Here is a 15,638-nt window from a genome sequence, read left to right on the forward strand (position 1 = left end):
GGTTCAATCTCTGGGTCAGGAAGATGCCCTGGAGAAGGAAATAGCAATCCACTCCAGTATTCTTGCCTGGAAAACTCCGTGGACAGAGGAACCTGGCTGACTACAGTCCATGGAGTCACAAAGAGTCAGACAAGACTGAGCGACTAACACGTTCAATTTCAGGCAAAAGTTAGTCACATGGCTGCAGCTAGCTGCAAGGGAAGCTGGGAAATGTAGTTTTCATCTGGACATCCATGTGCCCAGCTAAAACTTGGGGGGTTCTGTTATTAAAGGACAAAAGGAGAGTGTATAGTGGGAGCAATTTGCTGCCACAAAACCCTTTATTATTATTTTAATAAGCCAGGAGAGCTTGGCTCCTAGGACCCAGAGCTAATGACTGTTAGGCAGCTCTAATCAGGTTGTTTTATTGATTTGTAGGAGTTCTTCATATATTTTGGATAGTCACTCCTTACTGGACATATCATTTGCAAGTATCTTCTCCTATTTTCAGTACATTGTCTTTTCACTTTTTTTTTTATGATTTCCTTTGCTGTGCATAGGAAGTCATTAAAAAAAATGAATAAGCTTTTATCTGATATAGTCCCATTTGTTTATTTTTGCTTTTGTTTCCCTTGCCTGAAGAGTCACAACTATTAATAGAAAGATACTGCAAAGACCCATGTGAAAGCTTGTCTATGTTTTCTTCTAGGAAAGACTAGAAAAAAGACTCCTTTTGTGGATAGGCAGGCTGCGTGGCTTGCAGGATCTTAGTTCCCTGACCAGGAAAGGAACTCATGCCCCTTACAGGGGAAGCATGGAGTCCTAACTGATGGATGGCTACAGAAGTCCGAAGGAAGACTCCATTTTTTGGTTGGCCAATGATAGCTTTTGAGCCTTCACACCCCTTTTGCCCCACATCTAGGCCAGCCGATAATAGCCCCCCTCCCTCCCTTGGTGCTGGTGGGAGATGCAAACTACACAAACCCCAGCCTGCTTGGGGGAACCCTCTCCCTGGCCCCATCTCCTAGCTTCAGTAAAAGTCAAAGCTACCCACCCCTTCATCCTTACCACTCAGACCCCCTTGCACCTGCCCTGCTGTCTCCGGAAAGGTCCATTATTCAAGTAGTAAAACTTTTCATACTGTTTTGATATGTGTGACATCATCCATTCCAACATCCAAACCAGTTCTGGGTTGGGGTTGATTTCATCCTCCAAGAGGCACCCAGAAAACCTGGATCACTCAATTGCTTTTCAGAGACTATGACTTCAAGTTCTCCAGTTCTCTTTCCCTTCCATGGCTGGGTGACAAGGGGATGCTCTGTGGCTGGGAGAGGCCGGAATTGGAGGATGGTGGCCCTAGAGAATGTCCTGATTCACAGCTGACTTTGCACAAGCAAGAAACCCACTTGTGTTGTGATAAGCCTCTATGCCTCCTGGGTGGTTTGTTTCCACAACATTTCCTTACCTGCCATGATTAGTGTATGTAAAAATGTCTCTTGCCCCTCTATCCGCAGCATTACCATCTGTTCCCACTCTCAAGACTCAGGCACTTTGTTCTGATTACCCACTCATAGCTCGTGTGTTCTGAGCTTGTAACCCTCATGCCCACCAAGAAGGCCTACAGAAATGTATTCAGGTGACCGCACTTTCACAGGAGAGAGAGTTACTGAAATTCTCATCGAAAGTCTCTGGAGGAAGGGAGTGGAAAGATAAAAACCAGAGTCTAATTTTCTGTTATTTGATAGTTTTGTGACTTTGGGAGGTTTAGCAACTTCTCTGGGCCTTAGTCACCTCATCTGTGAAACAAATATTCACAATGCTATTTGTTAATAATATACAATCAGATAGGATGAGAGAGTCTTTTGAAATCGTTCTGAGACCTTCTAACTGTATAGATAATGACAACAGCTTCTATTGATTGGGTGCCTACTCTGTGCATAGTAAAATACCTGCTATTTAATTTAAGCATTGCGTCATTCCTGTGATGTACTGTTATTTTGTCCCATTTTGCGGACGTGGAAACTGAGGTTCAAAGAGGTTAAGAAGTCTGCCAAAAGCACACAGCCAGTAGATAGCAGAGCTTTCTGAATTCAGATCTATCTTGCTGGTGCCAGAGCCCAAGCACATGGACTGGCTACTCTGCCGGCAGCAAGGCAAGCACAGCGAACGGTCCAGGAAGCAGCAGTAGCTCTTGGGGAACATCTTCTCCATCCCCATCGCTTACTCCTCTGTCTGTTTGGTCTGGGAGCTGGCATTGTTGGCCTCTCCCTCTCAAGCCCAGGACTGGGCATTCATACCTCATTACCTACCCACCAGGCCTCAGTCACATGGCGGTCACCTGGAAGATGCAGGGTTTTTAGCTGCTCCTGGTCCTCCACTTCCTCCTCTCCTTTTTCTTCCTCCTCACTGGGAAGGAAATCAAAAGTTTGGGAGGGAACCTCGAGGGTACACTATCTACCACCATCCTCAGACTCTGTTTGGTAAGGGTGGGTGGACCCAGAGGCTTATGTGGGTGAAAGCTGGAAGTGGGGGGCAGCAGGGAGTGCTGGGTGTTTGGGGGGACAAAGAAAGCTCATCTGGATCATGGGAGCCCTGCTGGGGCACCGCTGATGGTCTTGCAGAGGTGAACACAGCAGAGCACTCCTCTCCCACACTCGCTCACGTCTGGTAAGAGACACAGACGTTCATTTCCCCTCGCGTTTTATTGAGCACTTAGCACCTATAAAGGATTTTGCTAGGTGCAAGCAAGAGGTCTATGAACAAGACACAAAACTCCTTGCCCTGGGAGAGCTGACATTCTCTTGTAGGGGGTAAATAAGTAAAATTTTAATATATTCCACGTGATCAACATCTGAGGACAAAGAAACAAATAAGGAAGGGGCTTCAGGAGTTGTGGTGTGAGAAGAGGGTATTCAGGGAAGACCTTACTAACAATGGGAAACTTAAGCAAAGATCTAAAGGGAGTGAATGAGGATTAGTCACTCAGCCGTGTCTGACTCTGCTGACTTCAGGGACTGTAGCCTGCCAGGCACCTCTGTCCATGGGATTCTTCAGGCAAGAATACTGGAGTGGGTCGCCATTTCCTTCTCTAGGGAAATCTTCCCAACCCAGGGATTGAATCCACACTGCAGGCAGATTCTTTACTATCTGAGCCACTAGGCCTTTCCTAAAGGGAGCCAGGCAGGCAGGAGAAGGAGCCGTCCAGGTGGAGGAACAGCCAGGGCAAAAGTCTAGAGGAGGGACCTTGCCTGGCATATTCAGGAACAGCAAAGAGGAGTGAGAGAGAATGGAAATAGTAGAAGAGGTTAGAGAGATCAAGGGAACATTACAGTATTCTCCTTTACTCAGCAGTTCTGCTCTCAGCACCTACTGTGTGTGAGGACTTAAGTCCTAGTGGTGAGAGAGAACCGTGAACATGAGTGCAAAAATCACTGCCCTCCTAGAGTTAAGGAGGGGATAGAAAAATTTTAAAACAGGATAAAGAAGATAAATTCAGGGAGTCATATATGTTGTGAACACGGCAAACCAAGATGATGGGCCTGCTCTGCCTGGGTGTCGGGAGGGCCGCAGCCTAGGTCGGGAGAGAGGGGCAGCCAGACAGGGCCCCCGGGGCAGGGCACGCGGAGCAGGGCAGGCAGCTGTTGCTTTTGTTCCCAACTGGAGCCCCAGGGCCTGCACACAGTAGGCACTCAGTATTTGCTCCTTGAAAGACTACTGACATTGTGGGACAGAGGGCTGATGGATGGCAGTGATAGATAATGTCATAAGCCCCAGCCCTGGGGACCGTTGACGTGTGAGCATGTGCATGTTTGGGGGGGAAGGTGCAGATGACAATTTTGTGCGGCAGGCGGGTGGGTCTGGCTCACTCTCCTGTGCAACAGAGGAGAAGTTACCTATCTGGGGGACACTGTGGACAAACCTTCCAAAACTGCTTAGTCCCCTCTAGGCACAAGTCAGGCCCCGCAGTCGCCTTGTGTCCCCCGAACCCCACCCACACAGATGCCCCTGGGGCCTTAGAGACTGCCCAGCCTGGCAGGTGGGGAAGGGGCAGTGTTGGAGAAGGAGGCAGGCCAGGCCGTCTCCCTGCAGGACACGGGGGAGATTTGCTTCCAGAAGCAGGGGTGCAAGAGCGGGTGCTGCTGCCGGTCTGCCGAGAACCGCGAGTTGTACTGCCCTATAAAGGGGTCCCCTCGGGGGAGCTGAGGGGGAGACCCACGGAAGGTGGAACTGGAGTGCACCCAGAGGCCAGGGGAAGGAGGGAGGGGTAGGTGGGCGTTCTCTGCTGGGGGAGACTTTGGACAGACCCAAGGTGGGTCCCCCTGCCAGGGGCGTGGAATCCTGGATGGTGGGGCAGGGATGGGGCGTGGCGATGTTTCTTTCTCTAACATGGGTTCCCGTTCTCTTGGGGGTCTTCCAGCAGACCCTGAAGTAGCACGGTCAATGGCACAGTTTAGGTCTGGCCCTAACCCTGGGTCTACGTCTGCCTTAACCACACTCATCCCAAGCCCCAGGAGTTCTGCTGTGGCTTCCTGGGAGGAAGTGGGCTGAGGCAGCCTCTGAACTGAGTGTGCCGGAGAGGGGAGTTGACTGACTCATGAGTGGATTTAAGGAGAGGAGATAGGGCCCCCTCTCAGTGTTCATCCACTTAGGACTGGCAGATGGGATAACAGGGGAAAGGCGATGCCAGGGGCGGAGTGAGGAGGGCCCTGTGCAACCCTAGAGGTCAGCCTGGAGGAGGTGACCAGAGGCACAGAGTCAGCAGCTGGGGGAGAAGGTCCTTTGTGCCCAGGCTCCTCTGCTGTGCACAGGTCGAGGGCCCCCAAGCTGGACTGTGGTGAAGCTGGGGGCTGCCCCAGAGCAGCCCTCAAGGCCGAGGTCAAAGTGTCATTTTTCCCTGGCATTCTTCCCTTTCTCTGACATTCCTCAGCCTGGATAACGGGTATCCCTGCCAGCTGGGCCTGACTTGTGTATGTCCGAAGAATCAGAAATAGTTTAAAATCACCTACAGCCATTGTAAGAAAATTGAAAAGAAGAAGCCAGCTAAGAAAGCTTTCTTTTAATGATCACTCTTCGTTGCCTCCTCCCACTTCTCCGCCTACTCCGGTGACACCCGGAACTGTGTGTTCCTGTCCCTGGTTCCCAGAGCCTCCCCTAGCAGGGAGGGGCAAGGAGGGAGAGATGATGCACTATCACTGAAATAAAAAGCTTGCAATGTTTGCTGGCAGCCAAGCCCGCCTTCCTTGCTAAACCCCAATATTGTTTGGGCAGCCACATCCCCATCCCTGGAGCAGGATTGTAATTAGCCTAAGCCAGTTATGGCAATCCCATTCTCTTTGCCCAATACTTGCTTTTCCAGCCTCCCTTGCAGCTAGCGGTGGTCAGGTGACCCAGCTGTAGCTGTGGAGATATGGAGACGTCAGCCTGGAAGTATTAGGGGAAGATAAGAAGGTACCCTGGGAGAGGCACTCTGTCCTTACCCCCTCCCCCACCCAGCTTCTGTCCCCAGGCTTGCTCACTTAGCACATGGTGAGAGGATCTGATGTTAGGAGCCCCAGTGAAGGCGTTTGCCGAGAGGAGCTAGCACCCAAACACATGCCAACACTTCCATCTCCAGACTTCTTCACGCCTGAGAAATACATGCCCCCTTTGTTTGTGCCATAATTACTTGGGTTTTTGTTACTTACAGCTGAATCCAGTCTTAAATCCTAAACCTAATTGTTCCTCTTGAGGATTCATTATCCCAGAACTACAGAATCCTGGGTCGGGTAGAGCATCTAATTCATTTAGTTCACCCTCCCCTGTTTATGTGAATCTCCTCTCCAGCATCGCCACCGAGGGTCACTGACCTTCCAGTTGCACATCAGTGCCTAGCATCTCAAGACTCTCTAAGGAAGCCCAGGTTTGATGGCTCCAGCGGGTATACGGTTTTTATATTAAGTCAAAACTAAATTCCTTTTGAAAGTGAAAGTGATAGTCACTCAGTCATGCCTGACTCTTTGTGACCCCCATGGACTGTGGCACACCAGGCTCCTCTGTCCATGGGATTCTCCAGTCAAGAACACTGGAGTGGTTTGCCATTCCCTTCTCCAGGGGATCTTCCTGACCGAGGGATCGAACCCTGGTCTCCTGCATTTGCAGGCAGTTTCTTTACCAGGGAAGCCCTTTCCTTTAAGTTCCACCCATTTGTCTCAGTGTGAGTAACCAGGAAAGAGCAGGAAATCGTAGAAAGGGTTGGGGGTGGAGTTGGGTGGATTTAGTGCCAACTTTTTCTAATTACGTAACATTGAGCAAGTTACTTAACATCTCTGAACCTTAGTTTCTTTTATCTATAAAGTGGAGACAATGAATTCTCCTTCCCAGGGCCACCGTCAGAATTTGCTGGCCACAGAGTAAGCCCGCAGCGATTATGAGTGATCTGACTCTTTAACACAGATGGTGTCAGCTAGCTGTCACCGCTGAGTTTGGCCAGAAGGGACTGGTAAGTTTTGATGCAGGGTGAAGAATATGGGCCATTATAACACCCCACCAGAGATGAGTGTGTGTGCGTGTGTGCACGTGTGCACATGTCTGCCTGCCTGCCTGAGAACTTGAGGGGCAAGGAGGGCCTCCCAGGGAGCTGTGATGCTCCTTAGAAACAGAGAGGTTCCCAGCCTGACTGGGCTTGTTTCACAATCTTGTCTCCAGCCTGTCAGCCTTGTTCTATTTGGCCCCCCGACATATTCCTCCTTTTCAGATAACACCTGATGGTGCAAGAAGCTTGATGTAACATCAAGGAAGACGCTGACTCAGCAAGGGTATCCAGGTGACTGGGGAAGGTTTGCAAGAGGGGCTTTAATTGCCAAGAACCCAGTTAGAAGGTGGAGGCGCCAGTCAAGGCGGTGGCCAGCCAGGGGCGGGGCCTGGTGGAGGAGCGTCCTGGGGTGTGCTGGCCGGGGTGAGCTCGCTTACTCTGCGGCACGTCCGAGATCAAGGCAGACGCCGAAGTTGGTGTTGGTGATGGAGCCCACGATGGTCTTGTCGACATCGCAGGTCAGGCCCCGCTCACAGGGACACTTGTAGTAAACCCCATAGAGTGTCTGCAGAAACAGGGGGGTCACAGACTGTGGGGGCCACCTGCCCCAGATGGCGCTTCTCCTTCCTGCCTCCATGGGGGGCGGTGCGGGGGGCTCTGTGGGCTTGGATGACCTGGGTTCTGGTCTCCACTGTGAGGCTCGCTTGCTCTTACTAACTCGATCTCTCTGGGGAGCCTCCGTTTACCCATCCATGAATAGGGTTAACACCCATGTCCATGACCCATGTCATGGGTCAGTTGTGAGGCTCAGGAGACGGGATGGGATGGGAAAGGGCTTTGAAGGGTGCTGACCTCCCTTCACCTCCAGCATTCTGTGTCCGGACTGACCCTCTTCCCTGAGCGCACACGCAAGCCTCGAGGGCCCTCCGCTCACTGAGCTGTACCCCCACAGCCGTCTCCGCCCCCCTACCCCGCCCCCCGGCACTCACAAAGGCAGAGCACTCGCTGTTCTCGCGGGCCTTGGGTGCGCAGCGGGCCAGGCTCAGCCCGTCTTCCCGGTGGCAGCACTTGCTGTTGCATTGGGCACTGTTCAGGCAGAGCTCGCCGTCATCCTGCCAGGGGGCAGCCGGTCAGCCCAGCGCCCTCCCTTAGGTCCCCTGTCCACGCAGACCCCCAACTCACCAACCGCTGCTGCCGACAGGGCCTCCCACCATGGCGGGCTGGTATGAAGGAATCCAACCCCTGGGGCTCGAGGCCTCTGCCCACCCGGACCCCCTGACCCGCCCATGTGAGAAGCGGACAGTGTGGCATCATTAAAGTAGCCCTGAGTGGGGACAGGACACCCAACTCCTCGGACTTGCTGTGCTACCAGCTCCCTGGGTGACCCTGGACCAGTCGCTGCCCCCCTCTATGCCTCAGTGTTCACATCTGGAATGGTCGCCTGTGGCCCCCAAACGGGGTCTCCAAGCCTCTCTGGGTCCCCCAGTCCTTCGAGGAGCCTGTGAAAGTTGAGGACCATTTCCCGGGAAAATCCTCCCTCCACAGATTCTTACAGGCAATCTCAGAGGCTTCCCAGCCCCTCTGAACCCATGCCTGGCCCTGAGTTAAGGACCTGTGAACTGGGTTCCTAACCCGAAGGGCTCTTGCAGTGCCCTCTTGTGGACAGGCCACGTGGACAGTGTGGAGAGCCTGGCTCTGGAGCCTGCCAGCTGGTCGCCAGTCTCTGATCAAGGCTTTCCAGCTGTGTGACCTCAGGCAGGTGACTTCACCTTCCTCTAAGTCAGCTTCCCATGTGGAGACAGGATTGATCATAATAGTACCTATCTCACGTGGCTCTTGTGTGTGTGTACGCACACGTGCACACGTGCATGTGTGCACACGCTGTGTCGCTTCAGTCGTGTCTGACTCTTTGAGACCCCATGGACTGTAGCCCACCAGGCTCCTCTGTCCATGGGATTCTCCAGGCAAGAATACTGGAGTGGGTTGCCATGCCCTCCTCCAGGGGGTCTTCCCAACCCAGGGATCGAACCTGCGTCTCATACATCTCCTGCATTGGCAGGCGGGTTCTTTACCACCGGCACCACTTGCGAAGCCCCATGTGGTTCTTACAAGGACTAAATAAGTAAGCAGTCCTGAGGCATTTAGAGCTGGACTAGGTCAGAAGCCAGAATCACAGGGAAACTTTTTAAACTACTGGATCTTCTGAGTCAGGGTTTCCAGGATGAGAGCCCAACACTCTGGGTTTTTCTTTTCTCTTGCTTTACTTAATGGCTCGTGGGATCTTAGTTCTCCAACCAGGGATTGAACCTGTGCCCTCGGGAGTGAAAGTGTGGAGTCCTAACCACTGGACCTCCAGGGAGTTCTGCTCTGGATTTTTATCAAGTTCCCTCAGCCAGGTTGAACCATGCTCTGAGCACGCTCCATGCTGATCAGCCTTCTCTGGGGCCCTGGGGAAGGGGCAAGGGAGAGAAGGGGTGGGCAGTCAAGGAAGAGATGTCTTACCTCCCAGCTCTTGGGCAGCGGACCCACCAGGGGTCAAAAAGCCAAGCTTAAAAAATATCCCACATGGGGACCCAGATGCCTCCTGCCTGGAAGACCCTCTTACCAGGTTGATTATGATTCCCCGGGGGTCGGGAACCGCATAGGCTACCGCGAGGGCGACGAGCAGAAGGACAAGGACCTTCTCCATGATGAGTGGGCACAGCTGGTGTAGGTCGCAGCCGGCAGGTCAGGTCAGGTGGCAAAAGACGGAGCCAGAGGGGGCGGTGGGGCTATAAAAGAGGCCTCGTGCACATGTGACCCACCTTCCCAGTCCCGCAGGGCTTGCCGTGGGCAGAGGCCCAGCTGTGGCCAGCCTGCTGGGCTGGGGTCCTGATAAGCTACTGGGTGCCACCTGGCACCCGAACCTTGTTTGTGTGTGTGTGTTGGGGGTGGTGTGACGTGGCGGCCTGGCTAAGAGAGGGGACTCAGGGGCACCTTTGCCTGTAGGAGTTATTAGCTGGGCAAGTTACCAGTTCTGTTTCAGTCTCCTTATCTGTCAACTGATAAGAGTTGTCAGCGTTAAGTGATTTAACATGTTATACACGAAATACCCATAGCCTGGAACAGGGCTCCGCATATGAGCAGTGCATGTTAGCTGCAGTGCCTGTTCACTGCTGTTATTCACCTCTGGTGCCTTGAGCTCCCTGGCAGGGCTGGGACTTGGGTGAGGCAACAGAGATACCTAGAGTGTGAGCACCTCCTTTAACTTTCCTTCCTAGACCCCTCTCTTGCCTCACCCCAGTCTGAGCCCTGCTTTTGACCCCACCCAAACCCAGGTATCTGGGAGTATCAGGCTCAGGGTAGGCGGGGTCCCAGGCCCCCTTGGGCTTTTCCGGCAGGCCCAGGCCTCTGGGGCTGACCGGCTCTGTGGCCGCTGGCAGGGGGGTACCGCCTCGCTCTGGGAGTCCCGTTCTGGGTGTCCCACCATCCCACTGTCCCACCGGGGGACGCCTGCAGGAGTGATTCAGGGACTCCCAGGAAGTCCTTCTCCAACAGCTCTCCTGGTTCCTTTCCACTTCACTTAATATCTGCAACAGGCATCAAAGACTGGCCCCTTTCATTAAAGCTTCGCCTCTTCCACTCGCCTCTTCCCCTACCCAAGGCCACGTGTGTGCCTGAGCAGTTGTTAGTCCTGGCTGATGATGAAAAGGTCCCTCTGGCCTCTGCTGGCCCGGGGTGAAGGCTGGGAAGGGCACAGCTGCCTGAGTGTGCTCAGGTGCGGGACGGAGCGGCTTTCCCTGGAGGGCTGGCCACTGTAGCAGAGCACCCCTTCCTCACCCCAGGAAGTGGAAGACGGCCAACTTGGGGAGGCCCCAGACTGGGTTGCCTTTATCCAGACAGATCTGACTTCAAAACTCACCATAACCAGCTACACGAACTTGAACAGGTTATTTAAACTTGTAATCTCCATGAACCTCAGTTTTCTTATCGAGGCAAAGAGGTCAATGGCTCTTAGTAAGGTCAGGATTGAATAGGACAGTGTATGTGAAACCCCACGGAAGTGCCTGACACATGAGGGGTGTCCAGCCAACATAGCGACCCTTCACCCTTATAGCCCTGACGGTGGCCTAGAGAGGAGGCGCTGGAGGAACCAGCCAGGAGATCCTCAAAATGAGAGAAGCCCACCCACTTCCAGAGACCTGGAGATGCCACTGATGAAAGAAACACTGTCTTCTCTTATTTTTTTTTTTTTTCGGAGCTCACTGTTTTCAACCACTTTTCCCCATGAGCTTATCCTGGCCCTTCTCCACCGCACTGTTCTTCTTCCAAGTCAAGATGAGGAGGCTGGGGAAGGAACTGGAACCAAAGAGCTCTTTCTATCAAAATGCATCAGTCCTCGTATTGCCAGCAGGTCACGGCCTTTCCAGAGGTGAAAGAATGCAGTTTTTTCCATCCCAAACGAATACAGCAAAAAGAACTTTGATAATGATTGTGCTTCCAAAATACAAGCAAGAAGTAGTTAAGGACTTTTTTGTACCCAAACCTCATATGGTCTAACCACCCCTTCCCCAGTCTAAAGAGTGTCTTGCTTTGGCTTTTTCCCCTTCAAAAAACAATCGATTTCTGATTCCCATGTGCAATCATATGTGTTTCTCTCACATACATAATGTTGAATGAGGGACTTCCCTGGTGGTCCAGGGGCTAAGACTCTGCACTCCCAATGCAGGGGGACTGTGTTCGACCTCTGCTCAGGGAAATAGATCCCACATGCCATAGCTAAAAGATTCCACATGCTGTAATGAAGATGGAAGATCCCAAGTGCTGCAACTAAGACCCAGCACAGCCAAATAAATATATCAGCTTTAAGAAAGAAATCCACCATAATATTGGATGAGAAAGCCCATGGACAAAAGAACACAGGCTGTTTGATTCCATCTACATGAGATTCAAGAAGAGGCAAAACTAACCTATGCTGGGGCTTCCCAGGTATTTCAGTGGTAGAAAGTCTTCCTGCCAATGCAGGAGACTTGAGTTTGATCCCTGGTCTGGGAAGATCCTACATGCCGTGGAACAGCTAAACCTGTTTGCCACACCTACTGAGCCTATGCTCTAAAGCTTGGGAGCTGCAACTATTGAGCCCATCTGCCCTAGAGCCACTGCAATGAGAAGCCATTGCAACAAGAGGAGCCACTGCAATGAGAAGCCCACGTACTGCAACTGGAGAGTAGCCCCTGCTCGCCACAACTAGAGAAAAGTCCACACAGCAGTAAAGACCCAGCACAGTTCAGTTCAGTCGCTCACTCATGTCCGACTCTTTGCGACCCCATGAATCGCAGCACGCCAGGCCTCCCTGTCCATCACCAACTCCCGGAGATTACTCAAACTCATGCCCATCGAGTCGGTGATGCCATCCAGCCATCTCATCCTCTGTTGTCCCCTTCTCCTCCTGCCCCCAATCCCTCCCAGCATCAGGGCCTTTTCCAATGAGTCAACTCTTCGCGTGAGGTGGCCAAAGTACTACAGTTCCAGCTTCAGCTTCAGTCCTTCCAATGAACACCCAGGACTGATCTCCTTTAGGATGGACTGGTTGGATCTCTTTGTAGTCCAAGGGACTCTCAAGAGCCTTCTCCAACACCACAGTTCAAAAGCATCAATTCTTCAATGCTCAGCTTTCTTTACAGTCCAACTCTCACATCAATACATGACCACTGGAAAAACCATAGCCTTGACTAGACGGACCTTTGGTGGCAAAGTAATGTCTCTGCTTTTCAATATGCTATCTAGGTTGGTCATAACTTTCCTTCCAAGGAGTAAGTATCTTTTAATTTCATGGCTGCAATCACCATCTGTAGTGATTTTGGAGCCCCCCAAAATAAAGTCTGACACTGTTTCCACTGTTTCCCCATCTACTTGCCATGAAGTGATGGGACCAGATGCCATGATCATAGTTTTCTGAATGTTGAGCTTTAAGCCAACTTTTTCACTCTCCTCTTTCACTTTCATCAAGAGGCTCTTTAGTTCCTCTTCACTTTCTGCCATAAGGGTGGTGTCATCTGCATATCTGAGATTATTGATATTTCTCCCGGCAATCTTGATTCCAGCTTGTGCTTCATCCAGCCCAGCGTTTCTCATGATGTACTCTGCATAGAAGTTAAATAAGCAGGGTGACAATATATAGCCTTGACGTACTCCTTTTCCTATTTGGAACCAGTCTGTTGTTCCATGTCCAGTTCTAACTGTTGCTTCCTGACCTACATATAGGTTTCTCAAGAGGCAGGTCAGGTGGTCTGGTATTCCCATCTTTTTTCAGAATTTTCCACAGTTTATGGTGATCCACACAGTCAAAGGCTTTGGCATAGTCAATAAAGCAGATAGAGATGTTTTTCTGGAACTCTCTTGCTTTTTTGATGATCCAGCAGATGTGGCAATTTTTTTAAACTTTTTTTTTATTAGTTGGAGGCTAATTACTTTACAATATTGTAGTGGTTTTTGCCATACATTGACATGAATCAGCCATGGATTTACATGTGTTCCCCATCCCGATCCCTCCTCCCACCTTCCTCCCCATCCCATCCCTCTGGGTCTTCCCAGTGCACCAGCCCTGAGCACTTGTCTCATGCATCCAACCTGGGCTGGTGATCTGTTTCACCCTTGATAGTCTACTTGTTTCAATGCTGTTCTCTCAGATCATCCCACCCTCGCCTTCTTCCACAGAGTCCAAAAGTCTGTTCTGTACATCTGTGTCTCTTTTTCTGTCTTGCATATAGGGTTATCGTTACCATCTTTTAAAATTCCATATATATGCGTTAGTATACTGTATTGGTCTTTATCTTTCTGGCTTACTCCACTCTGTATAATGGGCTCCAGTTTCATCCATCTCATTAGAACTGATTCAAATGAATTCTTTTTAATGGCTGAGTAATATTCCATTGTGTATAAAAGTATGGAATGCTTCACGAATTTGTGTGTTATCTTTGCGCGGGAGCCATGCTAATCTTCTCTGTATCATTCCAATTTTAGTATGTGTGCTGCCGAAGTGAGCACGGATGTTGGCAATTTGATCTCTGGTTCCTCTGCCTTTTCTAAAACCAGCTTGAACGTCTGGAAATTCACGGTTCACGTATTGCTGAAGCCTGGCTTGGAGAATTTTGAGCATTACTTTACTAGCGTGTGATGTGAGTGCAATTGTGCGGTAGTTTGAGCATTCTTTGGCATTGCCTTTCTTTGGGATTGGAATGAAAACTGAGCTTTTCCAATCCTGTGGCCACTGTTGAGTTTTCCAAATTTCCTGGCATATTGAGTGCAGCACTTTTACAGCATCATCTTTCAGGATTTGAAATAGCTCAACTGGAATTCCATCACATCCACTAGCTTTGTTCGTAGTGATGCTTCCTAAGGCCCACTTGACTTCACATTCCAGGATGTCTGGCTCTAGGTGAGTGATCACACCATCGTGATTATCTGGGTCATGAAGATCTCAGCACAGCCACAAATAAATAAATCAAAACCTAACCTTTGATGGTAAAATTCTGCAGGGTTTATCCCTGGGAGGATGTTGACTGGGAAGGGGGTCCGGAGGGAGTAAGCCTCTAGAGTGGAATTGTTCTAAATCTTCATCTGGGCTATTGGTAACACATGTAAAAATCCATCTAGCCGTGTACTTAAGGTTTTGGTACTTTACTGTATGTAATGTAGATACTGTACCTCAATTAAAAAACAAACAGAAAAGGAGCAGCATTCTCCCGATCAAGTCTTACCACCTGGGAGAGTGGGGATGGGTGGTGCCTTGCCTCCCACTGAGGGTTTGGGGCACAGCAGCTGCAGACCCAGAGATGTGGCAAACTCCTCTTGGGTGTCACCCAGTCCACTTTCTCCACTTTCTGGGGTGTGTCCACCCCAGACACACAGAAGTGGGCTTTTGGCAGCCACGTTTGTAAATGAGCCCATCTTTGCTCCTCACCACCGGATGAATTAGACAAGGAATGAATATCTGACCCAAGGCACTTTCCTGGGTGGTAGGTTTGTGCCCAACAGCTCGCCTTCGAGCTGATCTGAAACATGAAACTAGGGAGGCCCAGGAAGGGAGTTTTCTGCTGTGTTGATGAAGAAATGGAGAAAGTGGTCTGCAGAGGGGAGGAAGAATGGATTCGCCATTTGGGGAGAAGCAGCGGCTGCCGTGCCTCGACTTCCTGATGGATTTCCAGGCCTTGTTACACAGACGTGTCGTGCACACACGCACACCCTTCCCATGGCTGCTGCCATGGTACTCCTGCCCCTGTGGTACCCGAAACACCGCCCCCTGACCCCCAAATAATGCATTCCCTTTGCTTAAGCCATGAACACAGACATCTCAATTCTGGGAAGGGGCTCATAGCTCCGGACCAAGGTCAGATGTGTGACAATGTGGAGTCACATGGGGAGCAGGTAAGGAATCCACTCAAGAGTCAGAGTCCCCACGAGAGACTCAGGTTGACTTAATTTGAGTATTCCAGCCCGCTACCCATGATCTGCACCGGTCAGGGCCCTGAGGCAGACAGCCCCACCTGGACCTCAAGAACAGGCAGGGGCAGTGCTTCAAACAGAGAGCACATTTTTGTTACCAAAGGGAAAGTGTTCTGGGCGCACATGAACAGTAGATACACCCTCCATTCCACTTGTGGCTGCCTAACTCACAGATCACCTTTTTTCCCCTAACAGGCATGCTCAAGTTATAACTTCTCTGGTGGTCCAGTGGCTATGATTCTGCATTTCCGATGCAGGGGACATGGGTTTGCTCCCTGGTTGGGGAACAAGGCTCCCACAAGCCATGCAGCAGTTCGGCCAAAAAAAAACAAACCCAAACTGGGATGTGCAATAATTTTAACTTTTAAATTTACACCAATCATCCAGTATCCATTTTATTTAGATGAGGGAAGAAAATGAGACATTTACTGAGTTTCAAATTACCACTCTTTTTAAAATTTGGTACTCAGCTTTTAGGATTCCCCTTTCCACCCCATTCTCCTGACCAGATTGGACCGAGTATGGAGTGAAGCTTATATGGATTTAAGAATTAGGGGAGGGGTCTTTCTGATCTCCTGGGCTCTCAGTAGCTTCTCTGAACATGTCCTTGTCCCACCTTATCCTTCTGGCCCTGCTGAAATCCGCGCTCTGTTCTCTCAGCATG

General features: G+C 50.8%; 1 protein-coding gene and 1 non-coding gene across 2 annotated transcripts; both read right to left on the minus strand.

Annotated features, from left to right (window-relative positions):
- Nucleotides 1–6,790: 6,790 nt before the first annotated feature.
- Nucleotides 6,791–9,261, minus strand: CLPS (colipase). The gene is made up of 3 exons (XM_043450789.1): nt 9,096–9,261; nt 7,480–7,602; nt 6,791–7,055 (listed from the first exon to the last, which is right to left on the minus strand). The coding sequence occupies exons 1-3, from the start codon at nt 9,177–9,179 to the stop codon at nt 6,924–6,926; spliced, it is 339 nt and encodes a 112-aa protein (XP_043306724.1). The 5' UTR covers nt 9,180–9,261; the 3' UTR covers nt 6,791–6,923.
- Nucleotides 9,262–13,409: 4,148 nt separating this feature from the next.
- LOC122430247 lies at nt 13,410–13,516 on the minus strand. The gene has a single exon (XR_006266320.1). It is a non-coding gene; the product is annotated as a U6 spliceosomal RNA (small nuclear RNA).
- Between the last annotated feature and the right edge of the window lie 2,122 nt (nt 13,517–15,638).

Source organism: Cervus canadensis, chromosome 28 (genome assembly GCF_019320065.1).
Source record: "Cervus canadensis isolate Bull #8, Minnesota chromosome 28, ASM1932006v1, whole genome shotgun sequence".
In the NCBI taxonomy this organism is placed as follows: Eukaryota; Metazoa; Chordata; class Mammalia; order Artiodactyla; family Cervidae; genus Cervus; species Cervus canadensis.

Excerpts from the sequence above, each read along its gene's own strand:
- CLPS (XM_043450789.1), bottom strand. The coding sequence starts at position 9,179 with ATGGAGAAGGTCCTTGTCCTTCTGCTCGTCGCCCTCGCGGTAGCCTAT. Across the intron at positions 7,603-9,095 it reads GGGGAATCATAATCAACCTG|GATGACGGCGAGCTCTGCCT; the intron begins GTAAGAGGGTCT and ends GCCCCCTGGCAG. Across the intron at positions 7,056-7,479 it reads ACAGCGAGTGCTCTGCCTTT|ACACTCTATGGGGTTTACTA; the intron begins GTGAGTGCCGGG and ends CTGTTTCTGCAG.